Consider the following 24006-nt stretch of genomic DNA (forward strand, 5'->3'; position numbering starts at 1 on the left):
AAAAAATCCAGGCTTGAACGGGATTCGAACCCATGCCATGACCTCTGCGAGCTCTACCAACTGAGCTATCAAGCCAACTGGGAGCTGGTAGTAAAATATCAGTAGAGGTGAAGACATGGGAGTGAAATATATGAAATTCATATATTTGAACTGCAGGTGATCAAGAGTAAAATATGAGCGCAAGCTTTGTTTCCTTCTCTTCTTAATATCCTTGATTTTTTGGTGTTATTATTGTTGTTATTTACGTATTTCAGTGGCGAATTCAATAAAATTAAATATAATTAAATAACTCAGCTCCTTGAAAATTCCCTGAAAGTGGCTCAACACACAGAAACAAGTCAGAAATAAACAGACACACGAATTTAAATCCAGACATTTGCTTACTTACTACTACTACTTACTAACAGCTAGAGCTACTCGCCGGGAATGGGGGTAGCCAAGCTAAGAGCTCACGCCAAGAGATACTTACTCTAACACCAAATTTTAAAAACAAGCTATGGAATGGAAGTACTGATTGCAACTAGATCGAGCAAACGCCAGCAGATGAAGGCTACCAGTAACATTACGAGAGTTGCGACCACTCCAGTGAAAGAGAAACATTACTGTTTTCTAAAAAAAATGCTTTCAATAATTCGTGAATCGCGAAAGAACAATCATTAGTTAACTATCATTCAAAATTTATTTGAAAAGAGGATGAAATGAAAGAAAACGAAGGAATGGCCGTGAAGAACACGGAGAGTGGGGACTGGAACACAAGCTTTTTATTGGCTCTTTCAGCCGTTCGAAAAAAGGCGGCCATTTTTACCGACAAGAGTGCATCGCTTGTGTTTGGAATGAAACGTCGATATCATATTGTTTTGCGATTTTATACAAGTTTTAATTTGATTTTTAACCCCCAAAATATAAATTTCTAAAGCTATGGATGTGGACTTCGCGATACCATTGTCTAAAGATGATTTATTAAGCGGCGAAGCGGGTTCGTACGTCGTGGACGAAATTCTCTCTGCGCGGATTCTCCCAAACAAACTTCGAGGTAAGAATATTTAAGCTTAATATGAAGTTTATTATTATTATTTTTCGTCGTATTTACAGATATTAACAGCCACTGATGTTAGTGCAAAACTGTTTATTGACAGGGAAGCGTACCTTTTTGAATGGCAGGCCTCCCCTAGACTTGCCTGGATCTGGTTATCGTTTTATACTTTTCTACATTTCAGACTGCTTAGCCGATCTCCGTTCTGGTGGACCAAACGTTATTCTTGAGAGTTTCGATTGTTTTTTCAGTGTTTTAAGGTCAGTGTTAAACTCGAAAATTATATAAGCTTAGTTTCTTCATACTGAGTTTTACCTTTGGAAAGATTTCCGCACAGCTTCATTCGTCAATATTGAATATTATACACACTAACACACACTACTCTCATACTGTACCCATAAACATTTACAGACATTGAGTTTGACTCTGAAAATGTATTTGCATTATTAACATGTGGGGCTCTGCGGAAATCTTGCCGACTTTACATATATACAGGACATAGAAACTTCGAAATATTGTTTAAAATTAATAAACACATATTATTGTTGTACAAAACACAACTTTCCTATTTGCCCCATCACTGTTTTGACTAAATTACCTACTACTAGGAAATAATGTGCTCAGTTTAACCATAAAGACGGTTTTACACTATGCAGTGTTTTTTTGTACAACATTTCTTTCCCGTGGTTTTGCAAGACAATTTGCATGAAATCTTTCACAGGATGTTATAGTATCCTCCAGGATGCTTGTCAGGCTCCTCAGTGGCCATAGTCTGATAGGATCCTATATAAAGATTTTGTACGGTCTCGCAAAACTTTGTGTTAGAATAGGCCTTATCACGGTTTTCGACGCCAATTTCTAACAAAAATTATTCGACATCAGATTTCCATACAAACACTGTTATTTCAAGCGTGTTTGCCTACTCGTCAAAATGGCGTCGAAAACCGTGATAAGGCCTATCTTGTAAGATCCTATTCAGGATCCCAGGGGGTACTCCTCTGAATTGCTGGTGACCCTATTTCAAACCAAAATGTGTCTACTCACTGACTTCAAGTTCCTATTTTGCATCTGGCCTCTAAAATTCATACTCATTTTCAGACCTGCTTTGTAGAATCCATTTCTTGAAACCCTTATGCAATACTGCAAAATTCCTTCCAGTTCCCACCATTTTCATAATCTGGTCCTTATCCTCTTCAGTTCCAGGTTCCTCCCTCCCTACCCCCACCCATTCTTCATCACAACGTAACATGCCTTGCTATAGGCATAATAGACCAATTTCAATATGTTAAAATTCTAGCTTGGCTATGAGGCTTTGGGGAATGAAACAAAAGGCAATTCAAGTGTAGAAACTATTGCTGCAATTTGACTCACAACAGCTTTATCTGTCACAGTGGATGTTACAGATAGTCATGTACAGTTAAACCTGTATTGAGTAGTGACCCTTTGGAAATGGATTGATAATCACATAATACAGGTTTATAGTGTAACAGTCCAAAAGCAGAGATTCCAACCATTGGAGGTGAAAAAGGGAGGCTTGATCAAGTTGCCAGAGGCTCAAGCTTCCTCGGGTGATCTCTGCAATGTTCCCCCACAAACCTTTTGAAATATAGGTTCTCTTAAATGGCATTTCCTTCACTTTGAAATCACTTCTCCCACAGTTTCTTAACTACCCTTACATTGTATGACTTCCAAGAATATTGCTGGTGTAACAACATCTGAACACTAGATGTATTCCTGTAATGATAATAATAATTTATTATTGTATGTTGTAAACAGCTGTTGGTAGTGCAGACTACCTTGGCTCTTTCCAACTGCCATGCCTTTAAATATTACTCAATTCGGTTTACATTTTCAAATTTTCAACAGACTGTACATATGTACAACAACGTCCTTAACAGTGTGCCAGAAAACAGAGGCCATCAGTCTAGCACTGTACTTAGGTCTTCCTGACCCTCATTGACATGAGAACTTTGCCTCTTACTTTTCTATGTCAACGCCATCTGTGCTACCTTGGGTCTTGTCAAAGATAAAAAATTATAGGATAGCCACAGCAGTCCACATAGGAGAACTCATAAAGTTCAACTTGAAGAAAATGATAACACTTTGGTGGAATAAGATATTATTAAGTTAGGCGTCTTCAACATGTCACATACTAAACTGTTAGGTTGAAAATTTCATAACTTAATCTTGCATTTTGGGTTTACAGACATTTTAATGAATTGGAGACTTCACTGAGAGAAGGAACATGGGATGCTTTGTTACAAGGTACCAAGTTTTATTGATAGTTTAAACACACTGTGTTTGTCTACTCTGATTCTACCGAAAGAAAGTAAATTTTTGGGCCACTATACAGAGTGGAAAGGCCTTAACATCTTCAAAGGGAGCATAGCTTTTCACTAACCCACTGTTTGTTTCCTTTGCATTATCACAGTCCTTTCCCAGTTCACAAATATGCTTCCCTCGATATTGGAAGATGGAGACATTGATTTCCAAGTCAGGCGAACACATCTCAATACTCTCAAGGTAGAGATGCTATTAAATTTATGATTGCTGAGGCAGAGAAGTCAGTTTCTTGAGTGTATTATTTATTTGTGGTTACTCTACTAGTCTATTGGGGAAAGGGGTGAGCTGGCAGCCCGCTGTTGTTTAGTTGGTAGTTTAATTTTAATTCATTTGCTTTGTTCGGAGTATTTTCCTTTGTCCATGTATAATGTGGTTTTGTCAGCCTTTTGACATTTTCCTTTTCTGCCGAAAAAGCTCTTAAGTTTATTATTATGCATGTATGGAACCGCTAAGGAAATTTAATTTTTGTCACAGAAAGCAACAACTTGTGGGTGCAGTGGAACCTCAATTTAACGAACCAATTTCCCTAGTCTCTTGGCACTTCATAAATCAAGGTGTCACTTTCCATGAGAGGGCCAATGTAACTGTGTTAAATTATTAATTTTCAGGCTGCATAATACAGTGTTTGTCACATGTTGGTAAAGAATACATGTATGTTAATCCAGAGGATATTTAGCGTACCTCTCCAGAATTGGTGAGTGTATGCATACTAGGAGGAAAAGGGGTGTGCACACCCCACACCCCCTCCCTCTTCACATTCCTATGATTTTCTGTGGGGGAGGGGTGGATTTTTTTTTTTTCGGAAACCCACACAATATCCTTGTCTGTATTTTTATACTAAAGTTTTTTTTTTTTTTTTTTTGCTGTAGATGTTGTGTTATCTCCTGACGCAATTTGCAGATGCATTTGAAATTGAAGCTACCAAGCCATCAACTGAGGTTATTGTTGCTGGAAAGGTACAGTATCAGACTCAGAATAAGGAAGTTGAATCAAGTTCAGTAAGGTGACCCAGTGTGTTGTTCACCTTTTTAGAAAAAAGGCAAGTCAGCTAATTCAAAGAAAAAGACTTCTGGTTGCTGGGAGTGGGATGAACAGCGTGATGCAGTGATTCAGACCCTTGGCCAACTCTTGCAACTGGACATCAACAGACTGTGGGACCCACCTATTGTGGAGGAAGAATTTGTCAAGTAAGTCTAACTTATAATTAAATTGTTGGGAGAAACACGTGTTTTCCACACAGCTTACACAAAAGCTAATAGTAATGTTACAATGTACAAAACATTATTGCAATTAAATTTTGCTAATGTTGAAAGAGTGAAAGAAAAAGGAGGGCAGATTAATTAATTAATTTTTTTTTTTTTTTGTGGGCCAGCAACTAGAAAATTTCCCATTTACAGGCTACGTAAGAACATTAATTTTATTTTTGTTAAGACCTAAAATATATCAGCCAATATTACTTTTCAGTTCTCCTATTGACATCAAATTTTATTTCAAGATTGTAGTCATGCAGTTGTTGTAATTTTTGCACTTTGTGGTTGGGATTTGAAGATTCCAAGACATTCGTTTTAGACACTTTATATGCAGTGCAGATCAGAAATAAGCAATTCCAAAAAAAAAAAGTGCATGTAACACATGCCTGCTGAAAATGCACACACTCATCTGAGTGTTTGACATGACCGGCTTGTTACACTGTATGTCTTAGGCAAGGTTAAAGTGAACACAATGCCGGTCAGCGGTCACCTCTTGTCACGGCTCAGGGGCAACCTTTGAGCTCTCTACAGGGGGACGCATCATGGTTTGCTTTCCATTTGCTTGCTTGCTGGCCTGTGAAAAAGGTCATTTTGCTTGCTTTATTTTCAAGCCTTTTTTCCCTCTCTACTCCCTTTTGGTTAGTATCGGGTCTGCAGGGGCGGATCCAGGGGAGGTGAAATGGGTGAATTTTCACCCCCCTTTTTTTGAGCCCCCTTCCTTTTTTTTTTTCCTTATCCGTCAAATATTGAAATAATATTTGATTTCTCTAATTGAGGTGGAGAATGTGCATTAGCGATGACTGGTTCTACCAATCAATTTATTCATTTTGAGCCTGTTGAAATGGGGTTGACAGACCTACACGACTCCCGCTGTGTGCCCATTGTGTTGATAAAAGCCTTTATAATTTTTCTTTAATAAGCATGTCTTTAAGCGATTTCCCTTTTCTATAATAGATTAAGGGAGGTTCCTTGTATATCTCTCTTAGTAGCGGCTGGTTTTGTATTAAATGCCATTCAGTGTCCATTAGAATATTTTTCAAACATGGCAGTGATGGTTGAAATTGTGTCACGAAGGGTAGAATTTTCTTGTGCACTTTCTGTTTTTGTGTAAGAGCGTTCTTCCTTTCTGCGAAGTTAACTTCGGAGAGGATTTTGTCCACCAGGTTACTAGGATAAGCTCTCGATACCAGGCGTGTTTTAAAGTTTTTAATGTTTTCGTCAAACACTACTTTAGAAGCGTTTGTCCTCAGAAGTGCCTGCTGGGTGGCAGCTGTTGTAGTTTGTGTACTGAAATGTTTTAGTAGGTTTGTAATGTGTGCGCACGTCGAGAATCGATTCTTTCTCGAATCTCTGTCCCTTATAGACTGTTGTATCCAAGAATGTTGTTTCTTATTGTGAGACTTCAGCGGTAAACTTTATGGTAGGGTGGTACGAATTTGCTTGCTCAATGAATTTTCTATTTCTTCTTTGTTTGTATCCCACAAGTAAAATACATCGTCAATGAATCTTCTCCACATTAGTGGTTTGTGAACGCTCTGCCTTAAGATCTCCTTTTCTATAGATGCCATAAAGATGTTGGCAAAAGCTACTGCCATTTTAGTGCCCATGGCAGTTCCGTGTGTTTGGAAGGAGTTCTCCTTCAGTATAAGGCTGAGCATTTCTTTGAGGAAATTTGTAGCTATAGGAGGGTTATTGGCATGAAAGTTCTCGTATGCGTTGCATACTATAGTGATTGTTTCAGTCCTCCTGTGGGATATTCGTGTAAAGGCTAGTGACATCCATTGAGACTAGAAAAGCGTTTCTAGGCACCCTAGTGCTTTCAATAAAACTTATGAAATGTGTCGTATCTTTTAGAAACGAGTCCTGTATTTGTGCTATTGGCTGAAGTAGTTTGTCTACGAATGATGATAGGCGTTCTGTTGGGCCATCACACCCAGATATGATAGGTCTTGACTTCCGACTAATGTCGGTTTGTGAATTTTTGTGAGGGTACAAAACACTGGGCTTCGAGGCGGATTTGGTGTTAGGTTAAACCATTTAACCGTCATTTCGTCTATGCACCCTGCTTGATGAAGGGCATTAATGAGGTGTTTAACTCTCTGGGATGTGTCTCTAACCATTGGTTCGTCTAGTGGCTGACAGTTATTTCTATCATCCAATTGTTTCTGTCCGTCATTGATTTTGTTTTCTCCGTTCATAACGACGGTTGTTCTGCCTTTATCTGCTTTTTTGAGAATAATTTCTTTGTTGTTAACGTTAATAAGCTCCTTGAGAGCTCTTCGCTGCACAGACCTCAAACACCTCAACCAGGCTTTGGCTCTATAAAAAATTACATTATTACAAAAATTCACCCCCCATTTCAAAATCCTGGATCCGCGCCTGGTCTGGTAAGTATTCCACTGATTGGGTTCAGTGTGACGCTTTGGTAATGGCTGCTCACAGGGTTGCTATGGATACCTCCTTCCCGATGCCTGGTTGCTGCCCGGCTCCACCAACCTTTTAGGCACCAGCTCCCAAGCTCATCTATTGTTGATGAGTATAATATCAAAGATGCGTATACGTCGAAGTTACTTACAATGTAGTATGTATGAGCTAACTTATTGATTGATAGTTGTTGCCTATAAAATATTATTATTATATTGTTATTTTCAATCACGTTTTTTTAGCACAACCACCGCTATAAACTGTTAAATTAGTCTGATGAATTCAAAGTTGTAAGATTAATAATTATTAATCTTATGTCATTCTGAAAGACCTGAAACAGTGTGTAGTAATGTGCACTGTCTTAGAGGACTTAAATGATCACTGTTACCTTTTATCCATGTCACAGTTTAATCACAGGATGTTGCTACAAGTTCCTTGAAAATCCAACCACAGTAAAGAATGGAACGACTAAGGAACTGATTTTCAATCTTCTGGGAGTAATGGTCAAGAAATATAATTATGGCCTAGGTAAGAGATCTCTCCTTTTGTTCCTTACAGCTATGCCGTGTCAATATGGATGTACTGTAATTAATATGCAAACAGTCTGATACAAAGTGCTTCCTGGTTTGCAGAGTGCACCAAAGTTTAAATTGGGACAAAACAAATTTACAGAAATCGACCTTATCTTAAAGTTCAAAAATCAAATTCAAACTACATGGATGCACCTGGCAAGCACAGATGACAGACTTCCAGAGTGACCCAGCGCCCCGCCCCACCCCCCCTAAAAAAAATAAATTAATAAATACTAACATTACACTAAAACTGAAACCAAAGGGGATAAAAAAAATACTATACTAGATTTAATAAGAGTCTTACAAATATTCTGCTAAAAATACAAATATGCTAAACACAAAGTGGCTAAAAAAGATACTTTACTAAAATGTTATAACAAAAAGAAATGTTTTGCTAGGCGACAGAAAGTCTGGATGTTAATGGCATTTACAATATTTGACAGGAGTTCATTGAAACGTTTTGTACCCCTGAAATAGAAGGGTTTTTTTTCCCCAGAATTTAAGGGTAGCTTAATGTTTTGCCTTGTAATACAGTATAACTAAGACTAACTTTGTTATTTTAAACTGTTGTTTAATAGGTGTGAGTCTGAAGATTGTTCAGCTTCTCCAGCACTTTGAACACCTTGTTCAACCACTGGCACAGGCTGTTGAAACATTTGTGAATGAGTTTGCTGTCAAAAGTATTGTCTCAGAGGTTATAAGGTCAGCCACATAACAAAATGTAATAGGCGAGAATAAATATTGACTTAGGGTTGCAATAATTTCCAAAATTTTGCCTAAATTTTTTCTTCCTCCAAAAGTCCCTTTTCATTCCTTTCACAGCCAATAATTTTCAATTGTTCCAGCTTTGATGGCAACACCAAATAGTCCAAATACACTGTAGATCATATAGGATCCGATGTAGATCTAATACATAGAGTTGTGTCTATTTTATACCACTTGCTATCTTTGACAATATTTGTAACTCAGTAGAAAAGTTTTTGTTGTTTGGTTCAAAATAAGCACAACCAACAGAAGGCAATATCATGTCCAACGTAGACCAACCTAAAGCACTGATTTCAGTATTTTTAGTATGGACGGTTAGTTCTAACCTCACAAAAGAATAGTTTGTTCAATTGATAATCTGATTTCTTGTGGACATTGCAGGGAGATTGGTAGGATGGATCCAAGAGATCTAGCAAGGGACACCAGTGGAACACGAGCGTATGCTGACTTCTTAGTAGACCTTGCTGGCAGGGTTCCAATGCAAATCATTCCTAACATCAGTGTACTGTTGTGCCACTTGAATGGAGAGGTACAATAGAAGATGTGCTTTGATTCTTCCTTGTGGAATTCAGCAATCTGGCTTGTGTTTATTTGTTGGTGCCAGCATGATTTTAAATACAGTTACAAAATGCATCCGTATTACATGTAGGTTCATGTGACAAACGTCCTGCATACTGCTAGGATTAAAACATAATATTGTCACCACATCTCGTTCATACTTACTGACGTTCAAATCCTATGCAGTATGCAGGATGTGTGTCACAATTTGAACCTAATTTAATGGCCTTAGCTCCCACAACTCTCCTGTAGCTCAGTGGTAGAGCTTCCGAACTAGAAATCGGAAGGTCATGGGTTTGACTTCTGATAGGAGCACTCAGATTTCCTTTTTCCAAGTATGCCTGTGTTACTGTCACTGACTGAATCAATACATCTATCATTTATTATTAACCAGGCTGAAAACACAATGTCACATCTCTTTCACATTCATCCATATTATATTGCGACCAAATGTATTGCTGCTTTGCATGTGATGTCATGGCAGCCATGTTGGTGGACAGGAACAATGAGATCTTTCTCCTCTGGGAGTTAACTTCCATTTTTATACAAACTTTGTGAACAAATTTTCTTTTGTTTTGTCCACCAACATGGCGGCAGTGCAAACCACCTATACAATGTAAATTACATATTTTTGTGTTGAGCATAAATTTTGATTGTTGCCTCTGTTAGCCAATCAGAATGCATAAATAAAAATGGTTTGGATTTACTCAACTTACACTTGGCTAATGACACACCTGGAAGTTCTGCAAGCAACTCATTAATGTACAGTTGTTTATTAATCCCATAAGTAACCACCTGTTGAAACAGTAAAGATCACACACAACCTCAAAACCAAAAAATGTTTTCATTGGCCTTGATACTTACTTGGCTTTCCATGTACCAGTAAAACACCTTTGAATACTTTTTATTAAAAGAATGTTGAATGTCTCATTTTATATTTTTTGACTATGTGAGGGTTGTTACTTATTTAATACACAATTTTATGTTGTACATATTCTTTATGCTCAGTGTGTTATTCCTTTGCAGTGTTATTCCATGAGGAATGGTATCCTTGGTCTGATGGGAGAGATTGTTGTCAAGGTTCTTTGTAAAGAAGATCTAGATGATACGGCAAAGAAACTCAGGGATCAACTGCTTGACAAAATGGAGGTTATTATCTGCAAAAGAGAAATTTATCATCTGAAACAAAACTGTTCTGTTTAAAGTGCAACTAACCCACCCCCCCCCCCCAATTATTTTAGATTTAAACATGCTCTCCTAACAATATTGCCCTGATCATTTGTGCAAAAAACTTTTGAGATTGATAAAATCCTCGCGTTTCTACGGCCTTTTTGAAGTTTTACTTTCTTGACCTGTCGCCACATATTTAGGGACCTGCGTCAAGTTAAGTTGTGACATCATTGAATGAAAAAACACGAATTATTTTGCAAGCATTTCCTCAATGATGTCACGGCTGAACTAGGCCCATTCCCCCTTTACAAGTAGACACCAGTCAAACAAGCACAAAATTTTCCAAATTTGAAAATTCTTGAAAAAAAAAAAGAGAAAAAAGCTACATCAACAATTCTTTGGCACAAATGATCAGGCCAATAGGGGGATTATGTTAGGCGAAAAAAAAAATTGGCTGGGGAGGGGGGGTTAGTTCCACTTTAAAAAAACCAACTCTTACTGACATTACCTACTCTAATAATATTATAATTGTTATTTATCAAAACTAACTGTTGTCACTTTTCTCTTTGTTAATCAGGAACACATCCATGATGTAAATGCTTATGTTCGAAGCAAAGCTCTCCATATTTGGCTTGAACTTTGCAAAGAGAAGGTAAAATTTCGATACATCATAGCCTTTTGCTTTCCCCATTCACCCTTGGTGCCCGGAAAGAAACACAGGTAATGTTTTTAAAATTCATGCATCCATGATATGGGCACTTAAAGTACTTCACACACACTTTTAGCAATTCCCAAATTTTATCAATAGCTTTAACTCCGTTCTATCAAAATGGCAAATTAGACAGCACATAACAAACCCACATATACAGCAAATCAGTGACCTGAAGGAATAACATTAAACAGAGAATCTTACAGCTCTCTAATTCGGATTCTTAAAGGGGAAGTATCACACGAATTTGATGTCATTTCAAAAAATCAAAAATGTTTGTCTGTCAACAGAAACAAAACAATTAAATTGTCTAGTTTTGTTATAAATTATCACCCAAGTGCTGCCAATAAAACTGTCGATTAGTGCCTCTGGCCAGACACAGAATAAGTCAGAATGGATTGAAACTTAGGCTAATGTTTTTCAAGTTCTCGCATTATTGTTTCCAAAATGTACTAGAACAGATCATGAGTTGTTCCTTTCACGAAATGAGTTGATTTCTTTCCTCTTGATGTTCTACAATTATTTTGAAGCTAAGTGAATGTATTATTTCACCATATTTAACAAAAGAGGTCAAAAGCCCCATGACACTTCCCCTTTAAGACCAAATTGCCTCTTGTGCACTTTACACCGTGCCCTTTATTTTATAAGGCTAGCTGTAATTGTTATTGTTGGTAAGCAGTTTGCTGCCTAACATTTTGCACTGAAAAGAAATTTAACTCCAGAAAGAGGAATTTTGTAAGGTTGTTACGTTTATATGATAAGCAGACTTGTTATATAAATGCTATTGTTTTGTTTGATTTTTGCCAGGCAATTCCCCTTTCTCGACAGCCTCATCTCCTGGAACTGGTGATAAGTCGTCTTCAAGATAAATCCAGCATTGTGCGTAAAAATGCCATTCAGCTACTGAAGACTTGTCTTATTTGCAATCCTTTTGGCGCACAGGTCAGTAATTTTCATTATCATATAGCTGAACTGGTCCGCGCTGAAAAGGAGCATTCTGATTGGCTCCCTGAACGTATTGGTAAATTTGGACCACTATGATGGTCCGCTTTCATTAATTAAAATGTACATTTGAAGGGAAAGTGTTTCAATTCTGACAAAAAAAGAAAGCAAAACTGTTTTAACCCTTTCCTGCCCGAGGGAAATGCCAAATTTTTATACATCGCTAACTATGAACTGGGAGACTACATGTGATATACCATTTAAAAGGTATTTTCTGGAGTGTGCTATAAATCACACCAACAGAGATGGAGCAGGTCACATATTAGAGTGAGAAAAGTCCAAAACGAAAGAAAAAAAACATTGAAAATTTGCCTATTCGTTATACATATTGGGTATATCCCTAAACTATAGCTTAATGTACAGCTCTCAGTGCATTGTTTGTTGTAAGAATTAGCAACTGGACCCTTAACGTACAAAAGAAAAAAATTCCAAAAGTTTGAGGGGTGGTAAATCAAGTCTCATATAGGAGGGGGGCATGATTTTATGTCTTCAATTTGTAGATCTTTCCAAGATCTTTTGGTTGTGCAAATTTCACACAAATTGACCAAATACTGAGCTCATAATTGCATCTTGTGCCGCATGGCACTCTTGGGCAGGAAAGGGTTAAATTAAGCTTACGAAGTAGAAACTGTTCAAACCATCATGTCAGAGTTTTTACTTTCTTGCATTTTTTCTTGTACTTCTTGAACATTAACAAGTTTTATGTGAACTAGGAAGCAACAAGCGGGAAAGTCTATATAATAGAAACCTTATTGAACTACATGTAGCTTGTTCATGCAGTCTGTATTCTGAAGAAAATAGTGGTCTGGTACTTTTTTGCAAGAAAAACTGGCAGAAAAAATCAAGCAATATTTTCCCAATATAGACCTCACACTAGTTCAAAAACATATATCAACTGCATATACTCTATGGTCATAACACGTTTCTTCCCAATGTGTTGGTCAACATGAGTATGACATTGGGTATTCAGGAAAATCCAGTTGACTGGTCTGATTTAATTTTGTTGTTGTAATAGCTACCACTGGATCATCTGCAAGAGAATCTATCTAAGGAGATGGCTAAACTGAAAGAGATGGCTCCACATCTCTGTGAGGATCAAGATGGACAAGGTACACTTTCTTGAGCCATGAAATGATTCATCTGATGACATGGTGTTTCAGCACAACCATTGATATTAATTAACATTAATGACCGAAGCGGCAAGCCTCAATTAATTTCAAGATATTGCTGTGGGATGCATTAGTATGTCTAACCAAACAGTTTTTTACAAAGTAAAGTTTCTAGAGCTAGTTAAGTGAAGTATAAATACTAGATAAACAAACTTTACAAATTTTTAATTATTATAACAAGATTTAAAATGGTGAGAGGTAGAACTGTTGGCTTTCAGAAGCTTGGCCAGCCAAGGGGTCAAACTCTGTAACAAACAGTCAGAAGTCTACTTGAAAAACTTAACTCCCTACTAGGTAATCCCCCAATCTGAACGGCGAGGTGAAGCCAGTAGCTTTCGAGGTCCTCAGCATTTGTCCCAAATAATCAGTTAACCATATATGCCACTGGTGATACATGGTTCTCTACCACCAGACTAAAGGAAGAAAGTCATAAGCTAGTAACATGACTTAGTGACCTACACTGTAGGAGTGGAAGCACATGGTCATGTTTGAACATCCCCAGCATTAGTTTGAAATAGTCAGAGGTAACTAAACAAGAACTGACTAATCTAAGCTCACATGACTTGAGTTACAGGTAGTGAATGAGTCCCAGCCTACTATTTTGACCATCCAAACTACAGTTGATGGAGTGTGAACCAATTCTGCTTAGTAGTGGTCAAAACGCAAAGTTCTTGAGTCTGAAACCTTGAAATTTCAAAACTCAATTGGAAGCCACTTGGCCTTGTTGCCTTCTTGCAATATTAGAGAAAATCTTGTCCAAATTTTTTTTTTATTTATTTATTTATTTTTCTTTAACCAGACTGCAGTCTTGTGTTTTAGAGATGATCCTCGTGTTACATTGATAAAAATGTGTTGTTATATTTTAGTTCCTGTTGTACCTGCAAGTGAGAATGCTCAGGAGATCTGGGAAGCCATTAAACCTGAGGTGCAGGCCACTATTGTGGAATACCTTGATTGTGAAGACATTGTTGATGAGGATGATGGGCCAGTGGAGTTCCAAGGTGATGTGGATACTGCTCTAGAATGGTAAGAACACTAATCACACTCTGATTGTGTTTTTGGAATCTTTCTCTAAAAGGGAACCTCCACTCCGAAAACAAATGGACGGTAAATTCTTTGAAATAGTGTCTAAGTTCTAAATTTTAGTTTAGAAAGTAGAAGTGACATTCAAGTGTGCTAAAAATTAGATATGATTATGGCCTATTTTTTATTTTGAATTTCCTGGGCGCTGCCATTTTGAATTTTATGACGTCACACAGTTGCCACTAATTATTAGTAAGTACATGTAGAAGTTCTTTGTGTGAAACAATAGAGCAACCGTATTACATCATGAAATCCAAGCTGGCTGCGCCCAGGAAGTTTAAAAGCCAAAATAGGCGACAATCATATCTAATTTTAAGCACACTTTCAAAGAATGTTATTTCTACTTCTTAAACTAAAATTTAGAATTTAGACACTATTTTCAACAATTTACCATCCATTTGTTTTCGGAGTGGAGCTCCCTTTAAGAAAGACTTAACATGTAGTTCTCCTCAGTGTGTGGTCCCAGAAAATTTCCATAACCCAACCCCTCACCCCACCCTCATGGAAGGTCACTGAAAAGTTTTTGATGTAGGTTTTTTTAAGAATAGTACAGAGTTAAATTCATTTGGTATTTCCAAAGTTTTGAAATTAAGAGGTGGAGTGCAAACTGAAAAACCTTCTGTGAGAGGGGGATGGTTATTTTCTGGAAAAACACAATTTTAAGGGGTAATTTTCATTATCACTTTGAAATTGCATGAGACACATTTCCTTCAGTGGAACTGCCCAGCCATCACTATACATTATTTTGTATATCATGATTTCCTTTTAATAATATCAAAAGAAACCTTAATTTACTAATAGCTTGTGGTTTGATTATACATTTATATATTATGAGTATTAGCAATAATTATTAAGTAAAGAAAATTCAAAAAGCTTCTTCTGAAGTTAAAGATAGAAATCTAAAGGATGAATAAAAGAAAAAGTCCAATGTACATGTAGACTAGACATTAGCCTGTGATTGCACCACTCTCTCTCTTTCCTTTACTTTACTCAGATAGACTAAGAGAGCTGGACCTGATACAGTTCTTTCTCAGATCTTATGATCTTTGACTGCTTAATAGAAAGTACTTCTTGGCATTCATCAGAGGGTAAATAAGCCTTGTGTACATTGCAGTCAGTTGCAAATGATGGTTCTGACATCACCACTGATGCATATACATTGTACACTTGAATCTCTTTTCATGACTGACCAGGATTATGTACAGTCGGACCTCTATTAAGCGGCCAGTCCCTCAATTAAGCGGCCACTTTCCTAAGTCCTGAATTATTTGTCAGTAAAGTGCTGTATTCGATACCTCTATTCAACGGCCACCTCTATTAAGCGGCCGCGGTCACTTTTTTGCTGTTGCAAGTTTAGTTGTTGTTGTTGTTTTTTTTTTTACCTCTATTAACCCATCAGCAAATTACCTTTTCAAGTGAAATGGTGACAGATAGTATGAAGGTGATAACTGATAACAACAAGAACTACAATTTAATCTCGACCACTATAATGACACCGATCAACTCCGACACTTTGCCCAGTTTCATGGTTACCAGGACCTTACCCTATCTATCGAAAAGGCAAATGACTTTATTAAGCGGCCAGTTTTCAAAGTCCCCAGGGTGGCTGCTTAATAGAGGTCCGACTGTATTAACTGAGCAGTAACTTGTTTGAGTAATGTCTTAGTATATTATGGACTCATATAAACATTTCCCCATCCAGTGCACTGAAGCAGATCAGGAATCACTTGAACCAAGGTCATCATAAAAAAGCCCTTGCAGTGCTGAAGGCTGCCATGGTAACATGGCCAGAACATAGCATTTTTGTTACTGCTGACAAGAGTGAAGAACCTGCTGAGGACAATGAACAAAGGTATCATGATTGAAAACTACTATGAATCTTGGACAAAACTGTTGAGAGACTTTTTGTCAATTTACAAATTCCACCGCTATACAGTGATGAATCAACAACTCAGCCCCTCCCTCCCCCTAATCAGTGTTGGACGTCCCCTGCTGAAAAAAGGCTAGGTAATCATCCAACCTTTAAAGAAACATTGAGGGAGGGGAAAGGGGGGGAGTAAAGGTTTACTACTCTCTAGATGGTGTTTTCCTTAATGGAGATGGAAATCTATGCGCACAATTCCCATTTTTCTCAACTAGTTTTGTCCAAGATTGTATCGACCTTTGAGAAATTGAGCGCAAGGAAAACAATAAGAGACCATCTCCATCAAATGAGGAAACATCTCCACAACAATAAAGAAAGAAGAAGTACAAAGAATCTCATGTTCATAAATTCAACCAAGTCTGGAAGAAAGAATTTCCATGGGTTGATTTTTGATAAAGCCAAAAATGAAATGTTTTGTAGAGTTTGTCGTAAATATTCCTCCGTTTGTGACAAAAGTAGCCGCCTTTTTCTGGGTATTGACGGTTCATCGTGGACTGGTTTTCGTCGTGAAAGCCAGATTAGTCACAATATCCCGATACCACTACTTCTGTTTTGAAAGAGCGAAAAACGAGACTAGACCAGAGCAGGCACCATTGGTAAGAATGAACAGGACGATCAACGAAGAATCTCAGGAGAGACTTGAAAAACTGTTTAACACAGTGCATTTCATAGCGAAGGAAAAACTCGCCATAACAAAATTTTCAAATTTGTGCATTCTTCAGGAGAAAAATGACTTAAACATTGGCCAACACTACAGAAATCCTACGGCATGCAAGGCTTTCATTTCCACGATTGCAGATCATGAGAGAAACAAATTTCAGAATGACGTGCGTGATTCCAGCAACTCTTTGTAAGAAGTAGGAAACTGATCACAAGTTGTTAGGTCTATTTCATTGTTACGTTTATAGCTTTGATTAGTTTGATATTTCTTCTTGGTCCGTAAAGCCACATACAAACGTTTACCGGTTAGGCGAGCTTAGTACATATCCTAAATTCCCAACTCATGATGTACAGAGTTATTTACCACGGTAAACTAAACACATGTCTAAAGGATAGCAATCTCAATCAGTAATCATAGTACTAACACTTTTATTGAACTTGTAAATGAAGTGACAGAATTCTTAGTACGTGTAACTTTCCTTTTTAATTATGGTTTTGGTAGTAAATTTGGATCATTTTTTGGACAAGTGGATTTTGTGTTCGGACAACCAAAATCTGGAAAGTACTTGTCCGATGGACGAGTGAAATGAAAGAAAAGTTTTTTGCCCTGACTTATTACTTTTTCACCTAACAAGGGAATTTTGGAAATTGGATTTGTTTTATGTACATGCAGTTAATTAAACTATCAGACATGTTCAGAAAGAGTAGTTGAGCAATCAAGATTGCTTTGCATTTCAGTAATGATGAAATTGAAAGTGACAATTCAGCAAAGTCTGTTGAAGAGCAGCTGTCAATCATGAAGGCAATATTCCTTGGTAAGTAAAATTTCAATAACAATAGTTGATGTATTGTACACAATCATCAAGATTAAATATCACATCACTTTAATTTATAAAAGGTCTTTTTTATAATAATAATAATCATCATCATCATCATCATAATTATAGTAAAGCAGAATAATTTTATATATAAGTGTCATTTCCATTAGCTCAATGGCACTCTAATTGTTAAAATAAAATTAAAAAATTGTCATAATTAATAAATTATTAGATTACATTTTGCATTTTGACTTAAAAGTCTAAAATATGAGATAAAGTTCCATTTAACTAATAAAAAGTCTGTTTAAAAAAATGTTTTTTATCTGACTTGCTCTTAAAATTAAGAGAATGGATAGATTTTGTGGTATTAGGTAACAGTCCCAAACCATTATTCCATATTCTTGGAGCAGCAACTTGAAAACAGCTGTCTCTGCAAAACTTGAGATTATATTTTGGGTATTACAAGTAGATTCTTTAATCCTTTAACCCCTAATATCAAAAACAAATTTTTCTATCTTGTCCCCATACTTTTCTTATAAAAGTATTGGGGAGAAGTTATTAGAATATCAAGAAAATTCACCTTGGGTAATCATGTCCTTAATTCTCATGTCCTCAGGGTTTGAATAAGTATTGATATTACAAGGAGAAATTTGATGCTGATCACTGTTAGGGCTTAAGGGCGAAATGGGATCTTAGGTTACTAGTCGGGGTATAGCACTGAAGGAGATCAGCTAGTTATTTTGGTGCCATGTCAGTCAGCACCTTGCATGTAAGGAGCGGTATTTTGTACATAATTCATTGTAGGACTTGAGTAGCCAATGTAATCAACAAAGTACCGTTTTTGCCAACTTTCATATCCAAACTTAACTTGAGCTTTGTTTCTTCTCAGGCAAGTAAAATGAACCGTTATACCATGTAAATTAAGATTGAGCTCTTGTAAACATTAATTGTCATCCATGGATACAAACTAATTAATATTACAACAGTTGTTAATTTGTTTTTGTTCTGTTTTTTTTTTTTTTTTTTTTTTTGTCTCTAAGTAGCTACTGATGATGAAGATGTGTTCCCACCAGTTGAAGACAATGACATTGATCCTAATGAGCTGCTTCAAGTTTCCACAGAGCATGAGAATCAGGATTCATCATCAAACCAGCCCGAAAATGGGCTTGTTAACGAGATCACTAAACAACAAATGATTGTTCAGTTTTTGAAGGTAGGGTTCTAACCATGACAGTAGACAGCTGAAAATAATTTCTGCTCAAGTTGTCGAAATGTCAGTCACGAACAACAATCCATTAAGGGCTATTCTCCCTCTGGTGCTCACACTAAACAAACTACTGAAACTTTAGAGCGGTTTTCAATTGAGTGTTGACAGTAATTAGCGTTTGCTTTGGCTTTGCTTTACTTCGCTCTCTGATTGTTTGGCAAAACTCGTGCCACTTTCTTAACCAATGAAAATAAAAATAAAAATCAGTAATTATTGTGACTTGCTCGCACTCGTTTTCCCGGGCTTGGTGAGGGTTGCATGTATTTGCTTCAAGTGCTGATTGGTTCATTATGCTGTTAACGTCTCTGGCGATTGGCCAGAGTAATTACTTTGGTGTTGGTTTTACGACTCTCAATTCAAAACCGCTCTAAACAACTGATTTTTTTTTTCATCTGTAGGATTATGTTCATTTTCAAACCCAAATGGAGAAAGCTGTCCCCACTGTGTGTCAGCTTCTTGGCTCTAAGACCATCTCAGATGTGAATGAGTCCATTGAGTTCTTTGTTGTTGCTTCTGAGTTTGGTCTGCAGTCAGCCATCATCGGTGTGCGCCGGATGCTGGTTTTGATCTGGTCACGTGACAGTGCTGTCAGGGATGCAGTGGTGGAGGCATATAAAGGGCTGTACCTGGACCCAGACGCTCCGAATGCAAGGTACATTAATTCAAGTCATAAAACTCAAAAAAGGTGTTCATATTCCTGAATGATCCTATAAAATGTACAGCAAGTTATTTTAACACTTTCATCAATAGTTTGGACCACCTTGTACAGTATAATAAACAGCACCACAGGAAAGTACTGCTCAGTAGCTTTCATTTGAATGGTCACACTTTAGGATCCACAGACTCAAAAAAAGTTACAGCGTGAAATGTCAATTTTTTAAGTTTTGACTCTTGGAGCGCAAGGGAACGCTGTTATTCCTCACTGTGTAGTTCCGATCTTTTTGAAAAGTAAACACTATTTACCATTCTCTGTTCTGATCTTTTATAGAGCTAAAACAGCATTGATTGTGAAAAATCTGATAGCGCTCACACAGGGAGCCTCAATTGGAGATCTTACTTCATTAGAGGAGCTGGTAGGTTTCATTCTTTTTATCTTTGTCTCTGGTATTTAAACTTGAGACACTTTGTGGGACCCAGAAACAGCATCAGATTTGTAACGATCATCTGTCAATAATTCTTGTGGAAGCTTCAAGTGAATGATTGTTCAGACTGCTTTTTGGATGATGTGAGAGTTAACTTTTGTAAGAGAAGAGAGGGATGTGTTGATCCAGTGGTGAGTGTATTGTTATTTGAATCTCAGGGTTAATGGTTCAAGCGTGATCGAAAGTGCCGTGTTGTTTGGTTGTCAAAAAGAGGCTTTTTGCACAAAGCGTCTCTCCACCCAGGTGTATCGGGGCTGGTAAACTGTTTGGGAAAGATTTCAAGATTCTACGGACATCCATATATTTCTTGAAGCAGCGGCTCCCACACCGTGGAATGCTTTACCTCTTGCAATACGGAAATCTAGATCACTTTAGCATTTTAAATCCACACTGAAAACGTGTCTTTTTGAATTAGCTTTTGATGCCTAACTTTAACTTATCGTACTTTAGTTTTCACGCAGTAATGCGCCTTTGATCATTCTATGTTAAAAGAGACAATATAACTTATTTATTATTATTATTATTATTATTATTATTATTATTATTATTATTATTATTATTATTATTATTATTATTATTATTATTATTATTATTATTATTATTATTATTATTATTATGGAATTCACTAGCATCCTATCTAGCGGAAGGGAAGTGATACGTGATGTTGCTTCATTCTAGGCTACAGAATCCATATGCAACATTTCTCGGGAAAAGAGGGAAACCTCTGAAGCAAACAAAGCAGATGAAGATTTTTTATTTATGTTAATATTAGTTTGAAAATACAGGTTTGTAAATATGTTATACGCTGAAGTTTGGTTCAAGTCCTTTTCTTTGTGTTCATAGATGAGTGAATTGATGAAAGGAAAGCTGATTCCTGTCGCTGTCATAAAGTTACTGTGGGAAAAATTCACCATGAAGGTACTGCTCATGATAAGCATTCAGGAATAGAGCGGTTTTCAATTGAGTGTCAACAGTAATTAGCGTTTGCCTCGATTTTGCTTTACTTCTCTTTCTGATTGGTTGGCAAACTGACGCGCGTCACTTTCTCAACCAATAAAAATCAACATCAAAACCAATCGTGACTTGCTCGCACGCGTTTTCCCGCGCTTGGTGACGGTCACATGAATTTGCTCGAGTACTGATTGGTTCATTGCGCTGTTAACGTCTGTTGTGATTGGTCAGAGTAATTTCATTGGTTTTGGTTTTACGACACTCAATTGAAAACCGCTCTAAACAATTTTCCCCAGTTGTGTGGATGGACAATGTACATTACACGTGCGTCTCTCCACAGAGGCCAAAAAATGCAGGAGTAACCTCGTAATGCACTAGAATTTTATCCAAAGGAAAATGGGGGGTTTGTTTCCAATGAAACTGCGGTGCTGCGTTGGTGGGAAGTAGAAACTTGAACGAATGTTTGGTTTATCAACAGAGTTGATAACTGAAGGTAAATTGGCCAATTTACTTTTAGTTCCTATCAACTAAATTTACCTTTAGTTATCAACTCTGTTGATAAACCAAATATTCGTTTCATATAGAGGGTGTTGCAATGCTTACAATCATGCCACATGACTTGTTGGCAAAACGTCATCTCATTAGTCAAAAAAGAAAAACTACGCCATTACGCTATTATGTCATTTTTTGCAGGCTCCGCAGACTACACCAGAAGAGAGTAGAGCTGCATTAGTGCTTCTGGGGATGTTGGCTGGGTAAGGGTTATGGGTCAGACATGGTTTGTAAAATCCGACTGGAAAAATGAAAACAAAAAACGTAAGGTACAGCAGGAATCTGCTGCTGTTGGAGATGATCGTGATAGCAATTTATTGATCATAAGAACTAAAGATCAGAAGAGTAAAACCTGGTTTTCACTAGTGACGCAAGTGCAAGCATAAGAATGCTTATTTCACCGTGAAAACGGCCTCGACGCAAGCATAAGCGAAAGCACAAGCACAAGGATCAAATTTTTTCCTTTTCTTGTGCTTGTGCTTGCGGTTGTGCTTGCGTCGCTAGTGAAAACCAGGCTTAATAGACAACCTGGAAACAACTTGCAACAAAATCGGGAAACTAGATTTAACGAACTAAACCACAAAACTCTCAATTGAACTTCACAGTGATCGAAGTGGAATATATGAAATACATATATTTGAACTGCGAAGGAAAGAATGAATACGTCAATGACCATCGAAGTTCTGTACGCAAATTAAGCAGTTGCGAAAAGAAAACCCTGAAAAAAAATTCAATTTTGAACGGGGTTCGAACCCATGACCTCTCCGATGCCGGTGCAGTGATCTACCAATAGGACATTTTCACTATGGTGTCATTTTACCACAACTACCAGAATCCCTCAGGTTTTTGTTTTCTCATGCTAATTAAGGCTATTGTTCTTTGCTCTCCACTGCGATTACAAAATTTGCATTTGAAAGGGAAAACGAAATGAATACTGGGAGCTACTCAGCAATAGCTTTCATTTTAATGTTTGCCGTTTAGACGTTTTAGTTTAGCTTTTAAAACCACATTGAGATTAGAAATACATTGAAACAAACTACTAACTGCATTTGTTTGCCTCGTCAAACCTCTCCTTTTGGTTTCTTTATTTTAGTGCGGAGACGGACATAGTGCGCAGTAACATTGACGTGTTGGTATCCACAGGCCTGGGACCGAGAGCTCAAGATGACTTTCTGTTGGCACGTGTCACATGCGTGGCTCTGCTAAAACTTGCTAAAACACATAAGGTAACGCAGTGCAAACCATTTGACTTCCTTGAAAATACCGACTTTGATGGGTAAAGTGACAGTAGAGACAAGGTACAGAGAAGAAAAGAATGTTTGTACCATCCCCTGATTAGCACTTTGCTATTTCAATGAGGTAACATCAGTTTACGAAAGCTAAACTGGGTTTGAGAGGATTTTTTTGCCAGCTTTCTTCTTCCCTATTAGAATTCAAAAGGCTGGGGATCCTTATTTCTACATTATTCTCACATTTGACGCCAGCTCCCGCAGTTTTGGATTCGCGTTACGTTAACCGAGTTTTTCTCAAAGGGGATAGAGTTCAGCCTCTCGGTAACAATTCAACAAATCGTTCAGTTGTTTTTCGGTGTGTTTCTCTTCGTCATTTTCGTTTTGTTTTGTCTAGAAACCAGGCTGCAGTGCTGAGGAGCCATTCAGGCTTGCTTCCAGTCATGCCATTTTTGAGCGGCTTACTGACATAGTCGTTGCAGGTCAGTCACATTACAGTCGCCTGGTTTTCCTGAATTTTTGTTGCCGTTTATAATATTGCGTGCCCACGTCAACCAGCTGCGATGAACAGGCTTGTCTTGATCCAAATTCATGTTTTAAAGAGAGATTTTACGATTTTTTACTCTGGCTTGAGTAGTCCATTTAAGTTAAATTTTCTTCATTTTTCCATCCCCTATTCCCCCCAGAAATGTTGTCCTTAAGTAGCAACATTGTAACCCTTTAAGCTCTAACCGACAGTGATCAGCATCAAATTTCTTCTTGTAATATCAATGGTTATCCAACCCCTGAGGTCATGAGAATTAAGGATATGATTCCCCAAGGCGAATTTTCTTGATATTTTAATAACTTCTCCACAGTACGTTTGTAACAAAAGTACGGGGACAAGATAGGAGAATTTGTTCTTTGATATTAGAGGTTGAGGGGACGTAGCCTGCAAGCGTCGTTTTCTGTTTTCTTCTTATATTTCTGTCGTTTCTGGTTACTTTCAAAAATATCGTGAAAAGGAAACTTGTGCTAGCAGGTGGAGGGACGTTAGACTAGAATATAAACTTTTTTCAATTCAACTAGGTTGCATTTTTTTCAACGTGGGTGTCTCAACAATTATGCACGCAGTTGTCGAACGCTGGGACTTTTCTCCTTCTCGTGGTTTTCCCTGTATTCATACAAGTGTATTTGTGAACACTTCACAGGTGTCAGTAAGCTCGATAAACCGGACTGGACTCCTATGATGGAACAAGCGTTAAATGTGATTTACTTTCTGGCGGAACATCCTGAGACAATCGCCGAGAACATCATCAAGAAACTGGCGGCGAGTCTACTGGACAAATCACGCAACCACGGGGACACAGAGGAGAGATCGGAATCGCAAGACCAAGAAAATGGTA

At 37.5% G+C, this 24006-nt stretch overlaps 1 protein-coding gene across 2 annotated transcripts in view; it reads left to right on the top strand.

The window, feature by feature from the left end:
• The first annotated feature begins 782 nt into the window (after positions 1-782).
• Positions 783-24006, top strand: part of LOC146477229 (condensin complex subunit 1-like) — a 31581-nt gene continuing 8357 nt past the window's right edge. The window contains exons 1-24 of one of the 2 annotated variants that reach the window (XM_085113682.1): positions 783-1033; positions 1218-1293; positions 3240-3298; positions 3465-3556; positions 4246-4332; positions 4409-4563; positions 7457-7578; positions 8201-8324; positions 8769-8916; positions 9972-10094; positions 10693-10767; positions 11632-11766; positions 12842-12935; positions 13862-14021; positions 15781-15930; positions 17401-17477; positions 18521-18693; positions 19146-19399; positions 19736-19820; positions 20733-20807; positions 21534-21595; positions 22486-22618; positions 23019-23103; positions 23812-24003. In XM_085113682.1, the coding sequence (XP_084969808.1) occupies positions 919-1033; positions 1218-1293; positions 3240-3298; positions 3465-3556; positions 4246-4332; positions 4409-4563; positions 7457-7578; positions 8201-8324; positions 8769-8916; positions 9972-10094; positions 10693-10767; positions 11632-11766; positions 12842-12935; positions 13862-14021; positions 15781-15930; positions 17401-17477; positions 18521-18693; positions 19146-19399; positions 19736-19820; positions 20733-20807; positions 21534-21595; positions 22486-22618; positions 23019-23103; positions 23812-24003 (2851 nt within the window). In that variant the 5' untranslated portion in view covers positions 783-918. The remainder of the gene's footprint in view (positions 1034-1217; positions 1294-3239; positions 3299-3464; positions 3557-4245; positions 4333-4408; positions 4564-7456; positions 7579-8200; positions 8325-8768; positions 8917-9971; positions 10095-10692; positions 10768-11631; positions 11767-12841; positions 12936-13861; positions 14022-15780; positions 15931-17400; positions 17478-18520; positions 18694-19145; positions 19400-19735; positions 19821-20732; positions 20808-21533; positions 21596-22485; positions 22619-23018; positions 23104-23811; positions 24004-24006) is intronic. The other variant, XM_085113683.1, reaches the window with a different exon arrangement.

This window comes from Pavona decussata, unplaced genomic scaffold, assembly GCF_977016875.1.
Source record: "Pavona decussata unplaced genomic scaffold, jaPavDecu1.1 SCAFFOLD_71, whole genome shotgun sequence".
Classification (NCBI taxonomy): domain Eukaryota; kingdom Metazoa; phylum Cnidaria; class Anthozoa; order Scleractinia; family Agariciidae; genus Pavona; species Pavona decussata.